Here is a 17,071-nt window from a genome sequence, read left to right on the forward strand (position 1 = left end):
TGTACAACTCCTTACACTCTCACATGTGAAGGACATCAACATTCTGTGTCTTTTCTGTACAACTCTTAAAGGGCCATGCATCGGTTATGGTAAGGAAAGAAGTGGAGCATTCATATGTAGGATTTGCAGATTTACTTTGTGTGCTCACTGTATTATATTACCAAGCAAAGTTCGACACAAATATGAGTTTTTTTAGCTCTTAAAGATCATGATGATTATGCTTATTCAGAGAGATATTTAACTTTTAAAAGTTATATAATGAATATTAAATTTTAATTTTGTTACAAAATGGGCACAAACCCATTAAGAAACATCTCATTTAACCCTTCAATTATAACTGAAATTTAATTTTACTCTTAATTTTAATTGAAATAATTTTTATTAGGTTCGTTGAATTAAAAATAAAATAGATATGCATAAAATAAGTATCATCTTTTAATTATAAATATTAAACTTGTACTATATAAATTAAAAGTTATTTGATATGATATTATAATAATATGGTGATTTTTAAATTACATTTACATTTTTTAAATAAAAGTTAAATGCTTAAATCACATCATTAATAAAAAATAATTTTATTATTTGATAATATAAATTTTCATACTTTGAAAGTTATAAATTTTTATTTTACAAATACAATAACAATTAAATAAATAATTATTTATTAAATAATTTTTGCTTAATAAAAAAATTAGTTTCATTGTTTGATAACTGGATTTTTTGAAAATATTTTTTAATTTTTAAAAATAATTTATTTTCATATATTTTTAAAAAAAAATCTAAATTTTCTAATTTTTTAGAATTATTACTTAAAATGTTGGAAGATATTGAAATGAAATTTTATTTATAATTAAGGGGATAAATAAGATATTTTTCATTAATTTTCAATGTTTTACTAATTATTTATAAGATTCAAAATCATATTTTTTTTAATTATATGGGTTTTTACCATCTAACAGGCAACAACATTAAAGTCCAAAATCCAAAGAGCAAACTCGAAGCCTCTCTCTTCACCCGAAAACATTCCTCTCTATAGTTTTCCACAACTTTCCATTCAAGCTTACCTTTCCCTTTCCTTTCTTTCAACAAAAAGAAGAAAATTTAGCTAAATTATGTTTAATTTCTCTATCTGAAGCCCCGGAGATTCCCTACAAATAGAGAGAGAAAAACCCATATCGAAATTCCCACATGTCTTCCCCATCGTTATCCGCAACGACTACCACTACGTCGGCGACTGACCCTCTCGCGCCTCTCCTCCGCTCCCGCCAGCCCGATGCCCCCGCGACTCGTCCCGCCTCGCTGGCGCTTATGTTGGGGCGGGTCACGGGACGTCGTGGCGCCTCCATGCTGGTGAGGGAGACGGCGGCACGTGAGCTGGAGGAGAGACGAGCGGACTGGGGGTACTCGAAGCCGGTGGTGGCTTTGGATATGTTGTGGAACACGGCGTTCGTGGTGGTGTCGGTCGTGATGCTGATCTGTTCGGTGGATGAGAGGCCTAACATGTCTATTAGACTGTGGATATGTGGGTATGCTTTGCAGTGCTTGGTGCATGTTGTTTTGGTTTGGTTGGAGTACAGGAGAAGGAACACTATAAGAACATCTGCTAGGGATGAGGAGAGAGGAGATACTGCTGCTGCTGCTGGAGATGCTAATGATAGTGAAGATGAATTAGATGGGACTGATTCAAATCAATCAAGGTAAGTTATTTTATAGTTTGACTTAAAATTTCATGTGCGTCTTATTCTTTTAAGCTAAAGCCAATCTGGGTTTTTTGTGAGTGTTGAATTTGATGTCTTTGAGTGTTTATTTATTGGTTTAGTTTAATTTGGATATGGATTCTGGCCTATCTTTTTAACCAAATTTGTATTGGAGCATGATTTTTATGCTTTTTAAATAATATAATATTTGTGAAAGCATTGTTTCTTTTGGTGCTAAATTCATAAATTGCGCGAGGGTTCAAGCTCAATTGGGATTTTATTGGTTTTAAGCCGAATTAGATGGGGGTAAGTTTGATCTCTCTCGTTATTATCAGAGATTTTGAAGGGTTTTTTGGTGTTGCCTTTTGTTCCTGAATGACACTCTTTGAGTGTTCGCGGGAAAATAGTTGGTTGAATTACCATTATCCTTTTATTGTTGCTTTCAAGGTGAGCAGAATTTCCAAAACTTATGGAATATATCTGAGTGAGTGAAATCGGTCCACTTTAGGTACTCGAATACTTCCATGACTCAAATACAAGAACAAGAACCCTTTCCCTTTTATGTGAGATGCTGGACATCAAGAAAATGATTTGTGGCATTTGTCTGGTTTAATGATTGAATGGTTGAACATGATTTTTCAAGCAGGTAATAGATTAATGGAAATCGATGACCTAAATGTAGAATTCCCTTTCAAGATGTGAGTGCCAAGTCCGGATTGTACAAACTGAGTTGATGTGCAACTCGTCGTACCAACTGATTTACGGACACTATGTAGTAGTGTTTGGTAGCTATTTATTTTGATTATCGGATGATCCTATTGACCGAGATGTAAAAATTGTTACCGTGCTATCATTTGAGTGAAACTCTTCTTGTATTTCCATCTTGATTTTGCATTTCTTTTCTGTTCTAGAGACCATGATGTAGGAAATTTGAATTATTATTCTCGTACTGAGTTGATGGTTAATGGGCAGTGTAACTAAACGATGTGAATCGGTGAATACCATGGCATCATTTGTTTGGTGGATAGTGGGCTTCTATTGGGTAGTTTCTGGTGGTGACATCCTTCTTCGAAGTGCTCCACGCTTATACTGGTATGCCTTTAACCAATCTTTTTATTTGACAAGCATGTCAGTTTCGACATATACGTTATCGTTAGTACCATATATCGACTTTGACGTGATGGAGACCAGAAATTTATACGGGAGTTTTCTAAATCCGCTTACCAATTTATTGAAAAATGCAACCATTCCAGATTTTCAAATATAGTTTCTATGTTTTGAATTTTCTCGTCTTTTACTGTTTGTGACTTGTATTGTACTATGGTGTAATCAAGAACGACTTCAGGATCTTTATCTTTGCTATCTGCAGGTTGGCTGTGGTTTTTCTGGCATTTGACGTGATATTTGCGATCTTTTGTGTTGTTTTGGTGTGTTTGATTGGGATTGCTTTATGTTGCTGCTTGCCATGCATCATTGCAATTCTTTATGCTGTTGCGGGGCAGGTATAAAAACGACACTTAATAGTTACACCGACTCAGAAATTTTAAACGAATTGGTCATAGCATGATGGCATCTTCGTTTCTTTTGCTATTGACTAGGAAGGTGCATCAGAAGCAGATCTTAGCATACTTCCAAAATATAAATATCAGATTATAAACAATGGTGAGAAGACTCGTGTAGGGGCAGGAAAAATGGTTCCCACAGAAACAAGCAGTGGATATTTGGCATATGAGCGCATACTCTTACCCGAGGATGCAGTAAATTACAACTTTATTATGGAATTACTATAATTTTCGCAATTATGTTGATCCGTCAAAATAGTTTTGCCTCATTCCCTTCCTGTCTTGGACATTCATTCTTTTAAGGCTACTCCACAGGACCACAGCAAACAATCATGCTTCGTAATAATTTGATGAGTGATCAGATGGACTTATTATATTCTTGTTTTTTTCTGACCCCCCCCCCCCCCCCGAAAATAAAAGGACTCTTTTGTCTAAGTTCATATTGGGTATTTTACAAAATACATATTTTCAGGTCAGATAAAGGTGGTACTATAGGGCGGTCTGAGCACCTGCAAAATAGAGAGAGGAGGTCAAGGGTGCTGGAGTTTGGTCTCGGGAAAGAGGATAAAATAGCAGAGTAAGGGTAAGAAGTAGAGAAAAGAGCCTATCTGGATAGCTCTTTAATGGCTATTTGCACTAGTCAGATGAGTTTCTTAGATTTCGTTGTTTCAAGCATTGATTCTGGTTTCATAGCAGAAATGTGGATAGCCTTGTTTTGGGGGGATAGAGCTCCACTTGGTTTCTGGTGTCATTTGGGTTTGACTACGAGCATCCAATGTGGGTTATGACTTGAAGGTGAAGGGTAGGGTTTTGGTAGGCAGCCAATGTGTCCCTCTAGTTGATCGGTCGAGCCATCGAGTCTAATGCCATTGGTCGAGTTTTGTGCTTTTGTTTTGGATTCCCTTCATGTCAATGCCCATTGGATCGATACATATTTTAGAAAGAACTCAACTCCTTTGGTTGACTACTGTACTATCATTATACATTTTCTGTCTCTTGTAGGAATGCTGTATATGTCTATGCTCATACGACGACGGGGACGACCTCCATGCTCTCCCATGCAACCACCATTTTCATTCAACGTGCATCGTGAAATGGCTGAAGATGAATGCAACTTGCCCTCTCTGCAAGTACAATATTTTGAAGGGAACCGAACAAGTATGAAAAGACAAAACGGAGACTCGGGCTCCATATGTAAAAATCTAATCCGGTTGTTTATATTTTCTGCATACGTAAAGTAGAAAACCAAGTCATGGAGAGAAGCACCTCTGGTTAATATCTTAGCCTTTCTTTTCATCTAAGAATGGATTTATTTTCATGCTTCAAATGTTATGTTTATACTTTATGTTGTATTTTGCTTCATTAATGTTCTGATATAAAAAAAGTAGGAAATATGAAAATATTTATTGTGGAAAAAAAATTTAATCTCAGCCATCTATTTTCACTCATCAAACGGTCTTAAGTTTGTGTAAAACTAAAGAGTTTTACATTGTGTAATTGGATCCTAACCCATTATTTCACTATATCCATCTTTCCCAGCTTCTCCTCTTTTTCTAATGCATCCCTCTATTTTACGAAAATTGATAATTATGTACCTCTATTTTATGAAGATTTGATCTTTGTACCTTATGATAACTGAAATTTTAGTTCGATTAGATAATATTAGGCAAAATGGTAAATTTTGCCCTTGTAGTAAATTCAATTTATCATTTTCGTCCCTATCGTATTTTCGCACCAATTTAGTCTTTAAAGTTGTTGTATCATTTTTATAATCTTATTTCTAACTTAAAACCCTAAATTATAGGAATGACATAAAATGATACAATTGAGTAACTTTAAAGATTAAATTAATACGAAAATACGATAGAGGGTAAAATGATAAATTGAGTTCACTGCAAGGACAAAGGTGACTCTTAAGCCATAATATTATTAAACCTTATCATCATATCATTATATGAATTACCAAAACTCAGTAGTTCAACAAATTATTAAAAATTATAAGATAGTATATATGTAAAATCTTTATTAATCATTGGTAATATACATATATCTTACGGATATAATCTTTTTTACCATTAAGATCATTTAATAATTTACATTTAAAAAATTGCATGGTCATTATGAATATAAGGAAGAATTAGAGACCAAGTAAAAAAAATCCAAATTCAATTATATTTGAATTTTTAAGGATCATAATGAACATAAGGAAGAATTAGAGACCAAATTAAAAAAATCCAAATTCAAAATTGAAGGTTAATTTAAATTAGTAAGACACTGTGTTAAGGAAATTATTGTATTTTTCTATTAAAGTTAAAATCCTCAAAAACCATCACACATTTATTAAAGAGAAAAAATAATTTAAGTGACCGAAAATGCCTTATAATATACAAATTTAATCATTTTCTTTTGGATTTACGAAAATTACCAACAAATTCGCAACGCGAACTCTAATTCCGCAACACATGTTCTAAAATCGTAACACGAATAGAAAAATCGCAACGCTAATTACCGACCTAAGTAAACACTACTATCGCAACACGATTTTCAAATTCGCAACGTTATTTTCACAAATTGAATTCGTTAATTTCGCAACTCAATTACCGATATAGGTAAAACGGTAGAAAAAATCCGGTAAAAAAAATCCGAATTCGACAAATTGAAAACTGAGTTACGAATTTGGTAAATGAATTGAACAAACACGAACGAGAGTATGTTCATATTCGTTCGTTCGTTTGTTCGTTTAACTTTAACCAAACAAATGAACTGTTAAAATGATTTTTTCTTTAAGAGGCGAGATTTTTTTTCGGATGTTTTCTACTGTGTTTACCTATGTCGGTAATTAAGTTGCGAAATTGGCGAATTCGATTTGCGAAATTCGCGTTGCGATAGTTGTGTTTACCTATACATGTAATTAACGTTGCGAATTTGAAAATCGCGTTGCGATAATACTGTTTACATATATCGGTAATTAGCGTTGCGGATTTGAAAATCGCGTTTCGATTTACATATTCGCGTTTCGATTTACATATTCCCGTTGCGAATTTGGAAAATCGCATTGCGATTTTGGAACATGTGTTGAGCAATTGAAGTTCGCGTTGCGAATTTGTTAGTCATTTTCGTAAATAAAAAAAATTGATTAAAATCGTATATTATACCATTTTCGATAGCTGAAGTTATTTTATCTTTATTAAATCCACTTGGAAAACGTTAAAATGGAATAATCCACCAATTAAGACAAAGCGGATTTAATCTAATCTAAAACACCAGTATCACGGGTAAGAATTAGTGGAAAAAGTACCACTTTTTCTTATCATTATAGAATTTCAGTTTTACCCTTTTGCCCACACCTCATCAAACTATGAGACGCTTGGATTGTAAACAGTAAAAGCGTCATACCAAAGACTGAAAGAGTAATTTGGTCATTTCACGTTAACCACGTCAGTTTCGACCCCCGTTATCCTTTTATCTAAAGTTCTAAACCAAAAACTACACAATCACAAATTGATTAATTATTTTTTAAAATCAAATGTTAAAAATAATATAATTCAGAAGAAAGGTATTTGAAAAATCCGATCTCATTCGTTTTCCTCAAAATAGGAGTATAGCTTCGTTGCTGCAAAATTTCTCCAGATCTAAATTTCCCCCCAATTTCCATTTATCGATCCAAATAGAAAAACAGGAAACCCTAAAGGATCGAAAGAAGAGAAAAAAAGGAGGAAATTCAAGAAAGCTATGTTCAGATTCGAATTCGAAAATATTAGGAAACGGATTTGATTTTACCGAAAGATTTTTCCCTTCTTTCTTTAATTTTCTGCTATGGCCGACGCGATCTCCGTGATTCCCGCGTCAGTTCTCCGTAATCTTTCAGACAAGCTGTACGAGAAGCGCAAGAATTCTGCTCTTGAGGTTTTCTTTCCTTTTTCTTGTTGCATTTCAGTAGAATTCAATTTCTAAGTCTTTGTTTTATTGTTTTTCTTGCAATGATTGAGTTGCTTAACCTTTTCGTTATGACGACTTTGTAGATTGAAGGAATCGTGAAACAGCTGGCGTCGACGGGAGATCATGATAAGGTATCGGCGGTGATCAATTTGTTGGCCAAGGAATTTACCTACTCTTCACAATCCAATCACCGTAAGGTTGGTGGACGATGAGTGGTCTTGTGAATTTTTAATTTTTTTGGGGACTTTTTCCATCCTTTTTTTTTTGCTTAGTCTTGTTAAATTTCGGTGTTGTGTTTATGTAGGGAGGACTGATTGGTTTAGCTGCTGCCACTGTTGCCTTGAGTTCCGAAGCTGCCCAACATCTTGAGGTAAGCACTAGTTTGCCTTTAGTAGCTGTCTGTTAGCATGTTTAAATCTTTTGGAAACATGTAGAAGAATGTTTACCATGGTATTGTTATTCGAGGAACAAGAATTAACTCTCAAGTCTTTCAAAAAAAGAAAAGAAAAAGATTACCTCTCAAGGCTCAAGGACTTATTCCCTATGATTGTAATGTTTTTAGGGTTGTTTGCTAGTACGCCTTTAAACTGTTTGTTTGTTAATACGAAAACAATTATTAGTTATAACCTGAATTGAGCTACGGGGTTTTTCATTATCACTTAATAAATTTAGTGATTAATTTGCTCTTGATGCAATCTGCCAGCAAATTGTGCCGCCCGTGCTTAATTCTTTATCTGACCAAGATAGCAGAGTGCGATATTATGCATGTGAAGCACTATATAACATTGCAAAGGTGAAAGAAGATTGGTTTAGCTATGTTTTCTCGTAATTTCATTTTTTCTTTACTAATAGTGGACAGGATATGCCGTCTTCTTCTGTACAGGTTGTCCGAGGCGATTTTATCATATTCTTTAATCAGATATTTGATGCATTATGCAAGCTATCTGCTGATTCTGATCCCAATGTACAGAGTGCTGCTCACCTTTTAGATAGGCTTGTCAAGGTTAATAATTGCTCTCTCATCTAAATGTTGGCATCTACTTATGTGGAAATATGGGAATTTATTGCCCTACTATTTTTTCTATGTGAAACAGGACATTGTTACTGAAAGCGACCAGTTTAGGTATGCTGTGTTCCCTTCCAAATTTACCTCACAAATCTTGTTTTATCTAGAGGTCTCATTTCAACTTTCTGGGTTATATCTTTATAATATCATGTGTATGATTGCTTTGCTTTCAGTATTGAAGAATTTATACCTTTACTAAGAGAGCGTATGAATGTCCTGAATCCTTATGTCCGCCAGTTTTTGGTTGGATGGATAACTGTACTGGATAGTGTCCCAGATATTGACATGTTGGGTTTCCTCCCTGATTTTCTTGATGGTAATAAAATCTCGTGTCTTTCAAACCACTGTACTACTTCCCTTGGAGAAGTTGTTTTAATTAATTAGTTCTTGACAACTTTCAGGTTTGTTCAATATGTTAAGTGATTCTAGTCGTGAAATACGGCAACAAGCTGATTCGGCACTTTCAGAGTTCCTCCAAGAGATTAAAAACTCCCCAGTAAGATTTCTACTAACATGTTCTTTGACTGTTGGATTATCTTCATGGCCACACGTCTTGAAGTTTCTTACGCTGAGATTTTCTGTTTTACAGTTTTTTTATGGGAATAACATGATTGATTACATCAACTTTTTACTCAAACGGGCTAGGACATATTATATATCATTACGAAGATTTCTCATAAAAAGAAATGTTTTGTTCATTTGTAATTTTCTGACTCAAACAGTGCTACTCTTGAAGTCTGTAGATTATGGTCGCATGACTGAAATACTGGTGCAAAGGGCATCTTCTCCTGATGAATTCACTCGGTTAACAGCTATCACTTGGGTTAGTAGCATTTGACTCTATGCTGCCATAGATGGGAACATTTTTATATGAGAAAAGAGGAAAATCAACTTGATAATTGATTCTTTCTTCCGCTTATCAACTTATTTGTTCATACTATTTTTTTACCTTGCTATTCTAAGATCAATTGTTCCATTACCTTCACATCACATCATATAATTTTAATTTTTTCTTCGGACAGATAAACGAGTTTGTAAAACTTGGTGGAGACCAGCTTGTTCCTTACTATGCTGCCATACTGGGAGCCATTCTACCCTGCATATCTGATAAAGAAGAGAAAATTAGAGTGGTAAATTTATAGCATGCCTAATGACTATTGATTAACGTTTTGCAATGTCTTTTAGAAACTCATTTGAGTTCTTTCCTTTATGTGTTTATTTTAATATTTTTATATTAGGTTGCTCGTGAAACCAATGAGGAACTTCGTTCAATCAAGGCTGATCCAGCAGAGGGTTTTGATGTTGGGGCTGTTCTCTCCATTGCAAGGAGGTATAGTTTTTATTACTTTGGGAAAATGCTTGTTTTGAAATGTTACTAGTAATCTGCACTTCCATCAGCATATATGCCCCTTCTGTATTTTGAAGACTGTAAAGTGCTCAAAATGGTGTCTTTGTTTTATTTTACTCTTCAAATAACTTCACTGTGCAGTGGTTTTCTAGTAATTACTATTTTCTTTGACTGATCAGGCAACTGGATAGTGAGTGGGAAGCCACTAGAATTGAAGCATTGCACTGGATATCAACCCTTTTAGACAGACATCGTGCTGAGGTGAGGAAGCAGTTATTTGTTATTTTTTATTACATCTGGCTATGTGTGTTTTCTCATACTTTGTTTTGTCAGTGATCTTACTTGTCAAACACTTCTTTGAATTCCAAGTTTGTATTACTGTTTAAGCATTTAAATTCCTTGCAATAAATCTCAAATTTCTTAAAATTACACATTGAAGGTGTCTTCTTTTCATGTTGTTGTTACTTTCTATTTTGTCTTCCTTTTGAACAAGGAGTGTCTATCACTTTATGCATGTTTGTAGTTCTAGTAGAATTCACTGAAGATGGTGGCTGTTAAAATACAGGTAGACGCTAAGTAAAAGATTTGAATTAAAGTTCCACTAGCCTTTTCTTCATTAATACAACCTTTTTGATAAAAATAGGAGGCCTCGTTAAAAAACCCCTTCATAACCTTCAAACTACAGAAGTAGCTTAACGGACATTGGAAGGAGGAACAGGGTGCCACAAATTTGTATGGATATAATACTAAGTACAGTACCAGTACAATACAAACAACAACAGCCAGAATACACCTCAACCCAAAACTGACCAAAACATACAAACCCACACTTAAACAACCAGCATAACACCCAGAACCTAACATAATCACCCAGACCCGAAAACCCAGGAATCACTCAATTCCTACTTTAGCCAACCCATCCGCCTCCCAATTGGCGGATCTCAAAATATGTCAAACGATAACATCCTGTTCTACCACTAAATCAGCAATATCTTTCACCAATGACTTGAACAACGAAGTGCAGCAACCCGGATTTTTGATCCACTCCAAAGCAGTAGAACAATCCGATTCTAGAATAAGCCTCCCCCTTGAATCAAAACCGGACTCCACAAATAAAAACAGACCCCTTTTAATAGACAATAATTCAACAAGGATAGGAGGCCCGGGACCAACACTCTCTGAGAATGAACGCAGCAGCACACCATCACTGTTCTTGAGCAAACCACCAATACCTCCTCTTGACCACCCCTTAACCATAGCACCGTCCACATTGACTTTGAAGAAGCCCGAAGGAGGAGGAACCCAGCGCGCCAAGGAAGAACTGACCTTAGAACTCACAGCAGAATCTGCTACTTTTGGTTTGCCTGCTAAAGAGTCAAAAGGAATTACCAAGTCCAGAAATCTATCTACAAACCATGCTTCAATCCTATATCTAACAAGAAAAAATAACACTGTTGAGTTCAATTTTCCTTTCTCAAAAATAATCTCATTCCTACCCTACCAAACCGACCACATTACCGCTCCTAGAATGAAAGTCCAAACAGTCGAGCGTGGAACTAGATCTGCCTAAACAGAGATCAAAGCAGCCGGACTCTCCGGAACAACAAAGGAAACGTTCCAAAAGTGAAAAAATCTAGACCATAAGCGCCAAACCACAACACAATGCACAAAGAAATGAGAAACAGACTCCGAAAACCTGCCACACAACGGACAAAGTGGATCCACGATCCCTGCGACTCCACGCTTCAACAACTCCTCTTTAACCGCTAATCTTTGATGAACGACCTGCCAGACGAAAGTTTCCACTCGAGGCGGGGCTACCCCTAATCAAACGTGTCTGACCCAAATAGGATTAGCAACCGACATCTCAAAAAATTTCCTAATACATGACTTGGCTGAAAAACAGCCCTCCCCATTCCCTGTCCAAACCCAGCAGTCCTCTGCCGAAGGCGACAATAAAAATTTACTCAGCATCGTTTTAAGCACGAACCATTGGTCCAACTCCCAATCGGCAAGGTTCCTTCTCATTTGTAAGTCCCAAAACCATCCCGACGAAGTATTTTTCCTGAAATCAGAAACTCTGCTCCCTTTGTTAACCGAGAGAGCGAATAACCTCGGAAACCGATCTTTTAATGGAATCGAATCCAACCAAATGTCATGCCAAAACAAAACAGACTCTCCATTACCGACTCTTAATTGCATATTATTTCTAAGACTTTCTCCAAAATCGTCGCTTGAATAGAAATTTTTTTCCACCCAACTTGACTCTATAATGGTCCACAATTAGGGATGGCAAAAAAACCCGAACCCGACGGGAAAAACCGAAAACCGAATTAAACGGGTCGGGTTCGGGGATGATAAACGGGGACGGGGACGGGGAAAACCCATTTATTTTAAACGGGGACGGGGACGGGGACGGGTTTGGTAATCCCCGCCCTGATTACCCGATTACCCGCCCCGATACCCGACCCGATAAATATTAAAAATAATTATTTATATATATATATATAATATTAATAAATTTAATTTAAATAAAAAATATATATTTATATATTTAATTTAAATATATATATATATACCCGGCCCGATTCTCGGCCCAATACCCGACCCAATACCCGGCCCAATACTCTTTTAAATAACCATTTATGCTAAACGGGATACCCGTTTCCCCGCAGTTTTCCCCGATTACCTGACGGGGATCCCCGTTTAAATCCCCGCGGTTTTTTAAACGGGGACGGGTACCGGTTTTTTAAACGGGGACGGGGACGGGAGGACCAATACCCGGCCCGTTACCATCCCTATCCACAATTAGATATTGATGGCTGCCAAAGTCAAAGCTTTTGACTCCTTTTGGTACATGATATGCATAACATCTTCGTCTCAATGGAAGTCTTAATTGACCTTTCTTTGGACTATTGTTAGCACTTTTTGTAGATGTCTGATGCTGCATACCTGGAATCTTTCCATGTATTGAACGTACCGCATTGCCTAGCATGATAGTTTCAACGTAAATCGGAAAAAAAGCGTATGACCTCATGTAAAATTTGTAATTTGCATGTTGTATTTATTTGCAGCTTCTAATTCTTGTGTTCCTCAAATATGCATGATTTTAATTTTTTTTCAATTGAATCAGGTCTTGTGCTTTCTAAATGACATATTTGACACCCTTTTGAAAGCTCTATCCGACTCTTCTGATGAGGTATATTTCTGCTTGTGCTTGTGTGTCTCATATTTGACGATTACATTAAGAGATTTTATTTTATTTTTTCTCTATTCTTGTTTTGTATATTTGTATTACTATAATTACAACAGGATGTGCCCTCTATATGTAATGTTGTTTCCTAGATGAAACTGTGATTGAAACTTCCTAGGCCCTAGCTAACTCAGTTGGCCTTATCCTTATAGTCTCTTCAAGAACCAAAAAGGAGTTTTGCCTTTGCTAGAGATTCTCGTACTCCCCATGTCTTTGTAAACAGTAGTATTTTGAGGATCAAACCCATAGGAAGATTAAATTTCTACAATTTATACTTCCTAAAAACGAGACTAATTGACTAATTAAAGCTTCAGTTGCCAAAGTTGGTTGACCTCCTTATAAGTTCACATGAAAGCAGATTACAAAAAATGAATGAAACTAATTTCCACAATTATCTAAACAATTAACTAAATTGAATTGTAGACTTAACTCGGAAACTAGAATGGAAGTATGGTGGATTAGTGACTTGGATTTATATCATAATTAACTTGGATAATCTTTTTGTTGGACAAACTCATTGATAGCTCTCAAATTATAAGGATCCTAGGATTTCTCTCAATAACCTAGACTTCCCACTAGAGGTTGCAGATTGTCTCACATCCTAATCTGACCCTCCTAGGATAACTGGACACAAATTCTAATCGAGCTCCCTTCCTAGGACCCACTTCCGCATGCATCTTAGTGAATCTTATCTCCCAGTACTAAAATTGGAGACAATCCATTTCTAATTTCTGTAAATCAGCTAACCCCCTAATTCGATGAAAATGTTGCCTTGCTTAAAAACTGCAAAATTAACTGTTCTCCTGCTTAAATCCTCCATGGCACCATTGTGCCTTTTGCTCTCCAATTTAATTCATTCCAAGGCCCTTCTACCTACAACGTAGGCTTGGATTAGAAATTTTTATATACTAATACGAAATTAATTCAAAATCTAACAAAATAGTATGAACAATGACTTTAAAAATGAAATATAAACACTATCACAGAAAATGGGCAAAATCAACTAAAATAGTTTAGATTTACCTAAGAACAAGCTAATAGGTGAAAATAATCTTGCTTTTGGAGAGTTATCATATATGCTAACTTATTATGCAATTTTGATGTTGCCATCAGGTTGTGCTCCTGGTTCTTGATATTCATGCTTGCATAGCACAAGATCCCCTAAATTTCCGCCAGCTTGTTGTTTTTCTGGTGCATAATTTTCGAGTTGATCATTCTCTGCTGGAGAGGTAATTCTAGGTCCCTCAAGTACTCTGTTTATTTCTAAATGAAATTTGTTATAAATTTTGATTTTTTTTTTTCTGTTGAGTTGGGTCCTCATGCAGGCTATGTGACCAACTTGTCTTCTAATTTTGTACACGTGTCTCATTTCTTTCTTTTTCAAATCATTCTCCTTTCTTAGGCGTGGTGCTTTGATAATCCGTAGACTTTGTGTTCTATTGGATGCTGAACGTGTCTATCGTGAGCTATCCACCATTTTAGAGGGAGAAGCGAACCTGGATTTTGCCTGCATCATGGTTCAGGTTGTCTTGTATTTAGGGATTCAACTAATGCAATAATGCTCTTCTGTTGAAATATCTTTTTTTTCCTTTGTGTTCCAGGCTTTGAATTTGATTCTACTCACTTCTTCTGAGCTATCCAAGCTACGTGAACTTTTAAAACAGTCGCTTAGTAATGCTGCTGGAAAAGATTTATTTGTTTCTTTGTATGCTTCATGGTGCCATTCACCCATGGCGATCTTAAGTCTTTGTTTGTTAGCACAGGTAAGAAACTAAACTCCTTTAATGGCTATCCAATCCCTTTATTTTCATGTGACTGGTTGCGGTTAGACCGTCTGCTTTCATTGTTGTTAATCTAGTTTATTCGCTTGATAGACATACCAGCATGCAAGTTCCGTGATTCAGTCCTTGGTTGAGGAAGATATTAATGCCAAATTCTTGGTTCAGCTTGATAAATTGATTCGCTTGCTGGAAACTCCCGTCTTCACTTATCTTAGATTGCAGGTGACTTGATAAATGCCAACCGGGGCACCACTTGTCCTTTTAATATCTTTAATATGCTTGAATTGTAGGAATTGTAATATTGCATGTGTTCTCTTTATTTTTGATTATTTTTCTACTTAGAACTCCCCCCTTCCCCATTGCCACATATCTTATGCACTGAGATTTTTTGCCACTTGCTGCTTATTTTACCATGCCAAAATATATTAGATTTAGTGAATTCATTAGTTGTAGTTGCATTTGTACTTTTATTATAAGTAATTTCCCCCTACTTTGGGTGTTCGTCTTTTAAATTTAGCTGATCCTTTCTTTTTATTGCCAGCTTCTTGAACCAGGAAGGTATACATGGTTGCTGAAAGCGTTATATGGTCTTTTGATGTTGCTTCCACAGGTATGTCTGTGCTACTTTCTTTTCTTGGCACCCCTTCCCAAGCCTAAAAAATGGATGTCATTGCAAACAACTTGACTCGTCAAACAGGTCAAACATTTTCTTCTACTCCAGCTTCGGTATAGGGATATGGTTGATTGGTTTTAAGGGGACATCTGTAGTGAGTTTCTTGAGAGACTGTCACAAACTGACCCTCTCGCGTGCGCACATTGTGTGCTAGATTTTCATTGTTTAATTGTATTGACCCTTTGATTTAACTACAGCAAAGTGCTGCATTCAAGATCTTGCGGACTCGTTTGAAAGCTGTGCCTTTGTATTCCTTCGATGGTGATCAACTCAAAAGAGCATCATCATCAGACAACTCATACAACCAAATTCTACATTACAGTGGATCGCAAATCACAGAGGATGGTGATATAACCCAAGATAATCGGAATTTGCATGATGGAATTAACTTTGCTTCAAGGCTGCAACAGTTTCAGCAAATGCAGCAACAACACCGCATGCTTGAAAAATCACAGGCACAAGCAAAAGCACGAAAAATTTCCACTTCTTTATCGAAGGTGTGTGAGCTGCTCGTAAGTTAGTACACATGATTGTATGTTAAGTACAGGTTTTCAGTTTGAAGAGTTGACTTCAAACTTTCTTCATGATGTACATCTCTCTGTCTGCACCGTCTTTTATGGCTTTCCTATATGAGAATCAGTTTGTCATCTCTCCCCTTCTCTACGCAGGAAGGGCCAGAGGCAAAAGAATCCCAGCGACCCTCAACATCAGCCCCAAACATTCCGTCTTCAGCATCATCTAGACGAGGTCCGGGGTAGTTGCCGATTTATTCACCGGCGCTTCTTGTGGCCTATGAATAGTTCCGGGTCATTTTGTAGTATGATCTCGAGATGGTAGAGCCAGAGGGGTGATACCAAGTATAGCATGTAAAATTGTATATCATGGTAGTTTGCTTCCGTTAAAAACACTCATGATGGAAGTTGGGATGGTGCAAAATTGGGTTCTGGATGTAAGCTTGGAGAGGCTTTTCAGGCTATTCTATTCCCCCCCCCCCCCCCCATCGTAAACAAGATATACTCATGTGGTTCTGTTATTTTTTTTATTGAAATCCACATGGATTAGAGGGAGAAGTGCAGTTTTTTTTCTTTTTTCCCTTGGTGTCTAATACCAATCTCTATACCGATACGATTGGTATATGTCAAAAAACATTGGAACATTCTGCAATTTAAACGAAGAACAACGCTCCCTTCAAACACAGAAATCAATTAATAAATTTTTAAGCTTTAATATATATATATATATATGAGATGACTATCCAGTTCAGTTGGTAGAGCGTAAGATTTTTAATCTTAAGGTCGTGGGTTCGAGTCTCACGGAAGGTATTTCATAATTCGAATGTCTTCTACGGAAGTTACTCTTAATCTGGTGTTGGGAGTAGCCTATTATATTAATTCCCCCTTATCCCATTACATTTATATATATATATATATATATATATATATATATATATATATTTCAATTATCAATCTAATTATTCTCTTATAATAATTATTATTGTTGTAGTTGTTTCCTATAATTATAACTGTTGTAATCATTGATATAAAAAGTTCCGTAAGAATACGTAATATCACATTTTTCTTAATAATTCAAATTGTATCATGAAAGATTATCTAATAGATTCATTAAATAGAAATTAATTATTAATAGAAATTAAATAGGCGAAAATCTCTTTTTTTATATAAGGAAATACGCGATACTCTCTTAATCCAGTAAATTTAAAATTTCTAAGTAAATACAAAAGGTATAATA

General features: G+C 35.8%; 2 protein-coding genes across 4 annotated transcripts; both read left to right on the top strand.

The window, feature by feature from the left end:
• The first annotated feature begins 1,003 nt into the window (after positions 1-1,003).
• LOC120211493 (E3 ubiquitin protein ligase RIE1-like) lies at positions 1,004-4,622 on the top strand. 2 transcript variants are annotated; one of them, XM_039210022.1, is made up of 5 exons: positions 1,004-1,700; positions 2,673-2,792; positions 3,070-3,202; positions 3,299-3,457; positions 3,735-3,826. In XM_039210022.1, the coding sequence occupies exons 1-5, from the start codon at positions 1,192-1,194 to the stop codon at positions 3,741-3,743; spliced, it is 930 nt and encodes a 309-aa protein (XP_039065953.1). In that variant the 5' UTR covers positions 1,004-1,191; the 3' UTR covers positions 3,744-3,826. The 2 variants fall into 2 exon arrangements, with proteins under 2 accessions (XP_039065953.1, XP_039065952.1); XM_039210021.1 differs by lacking the exon at positions 3,735-3,826 and adding an exon at positions 4,265-4,622 and having other exon boundaries at positions 1,008-1,700.
• Positions 4,623-6,869: 2,247 nt separating this feature from the next.
• LOC120211494 (protein VAC14 homolog) lies at positions 6,870-16,389 on the top strand. 2 transcript variants are annotated; one of them, XM_039210023.1, is made up of 20 exons: positions 6,870-7,168; positions 7,285-7,398; positions 7,506-7,571; positions 7,905-7,994; positions 8,085-8,204; positions 8,296-8,324; positions 8,441-8,583; positions 8,669-8,763; positions 9,004-9,090; positions 9,290-9,397; positions 9,506-9,597; positions 9,795-9,876; positions 12,749-12,814; positions 13,982-14,097; positions 14,271-14,391; positions 14,470-14,631; positions 14,743-14,871; positions 15,191-15,259; positions 15,520-15,819; positions 15,991-16,389. In XM_039210023.1, exons 1-20 carry the CDS (start codon positions 7,079-7,081, stop codon positions 16,078-16,080), a joined length of 2,169 nt encoding a protein of 722 aa, XP_039065954.1. In that variant the 5' UTR covers positions 6,870-7,078; the 3' UTR covers positions 16,081-16,389. The 2 variants fall into 2 exon arrangements, with proteins under 2 accessions (XP_039065954.1, XP_039065955.1); XM_039210024.1 differs by lacking the exons at positions 15,191-15,259; positions 15,520-15,819; positions 15,991-16,389 and adding an exon at positions 15,260-15,494 and having other exon boundaries at positions 6,877-7,168.
• Positions 16,390-17,071: the final 682 nt, after the last annotated feature.

Source organism: Hibiscus syriacus, unplaced genomic scaffold, assembly GCF_006381635.1.
Source record: "Hibiscus syriacus cultivar Baekdansim isolate YM2019G1 unplaced genomic scaffold, ASM638163v2 tig00109972_pilon, whole genome shotgun sequence".
NCBI lineage: Eukaryota > Viridiplantae > Streptophyta > Magnoliopsida > Malvales > Malvaceae > Hibiscus > Hibiscus syriacus.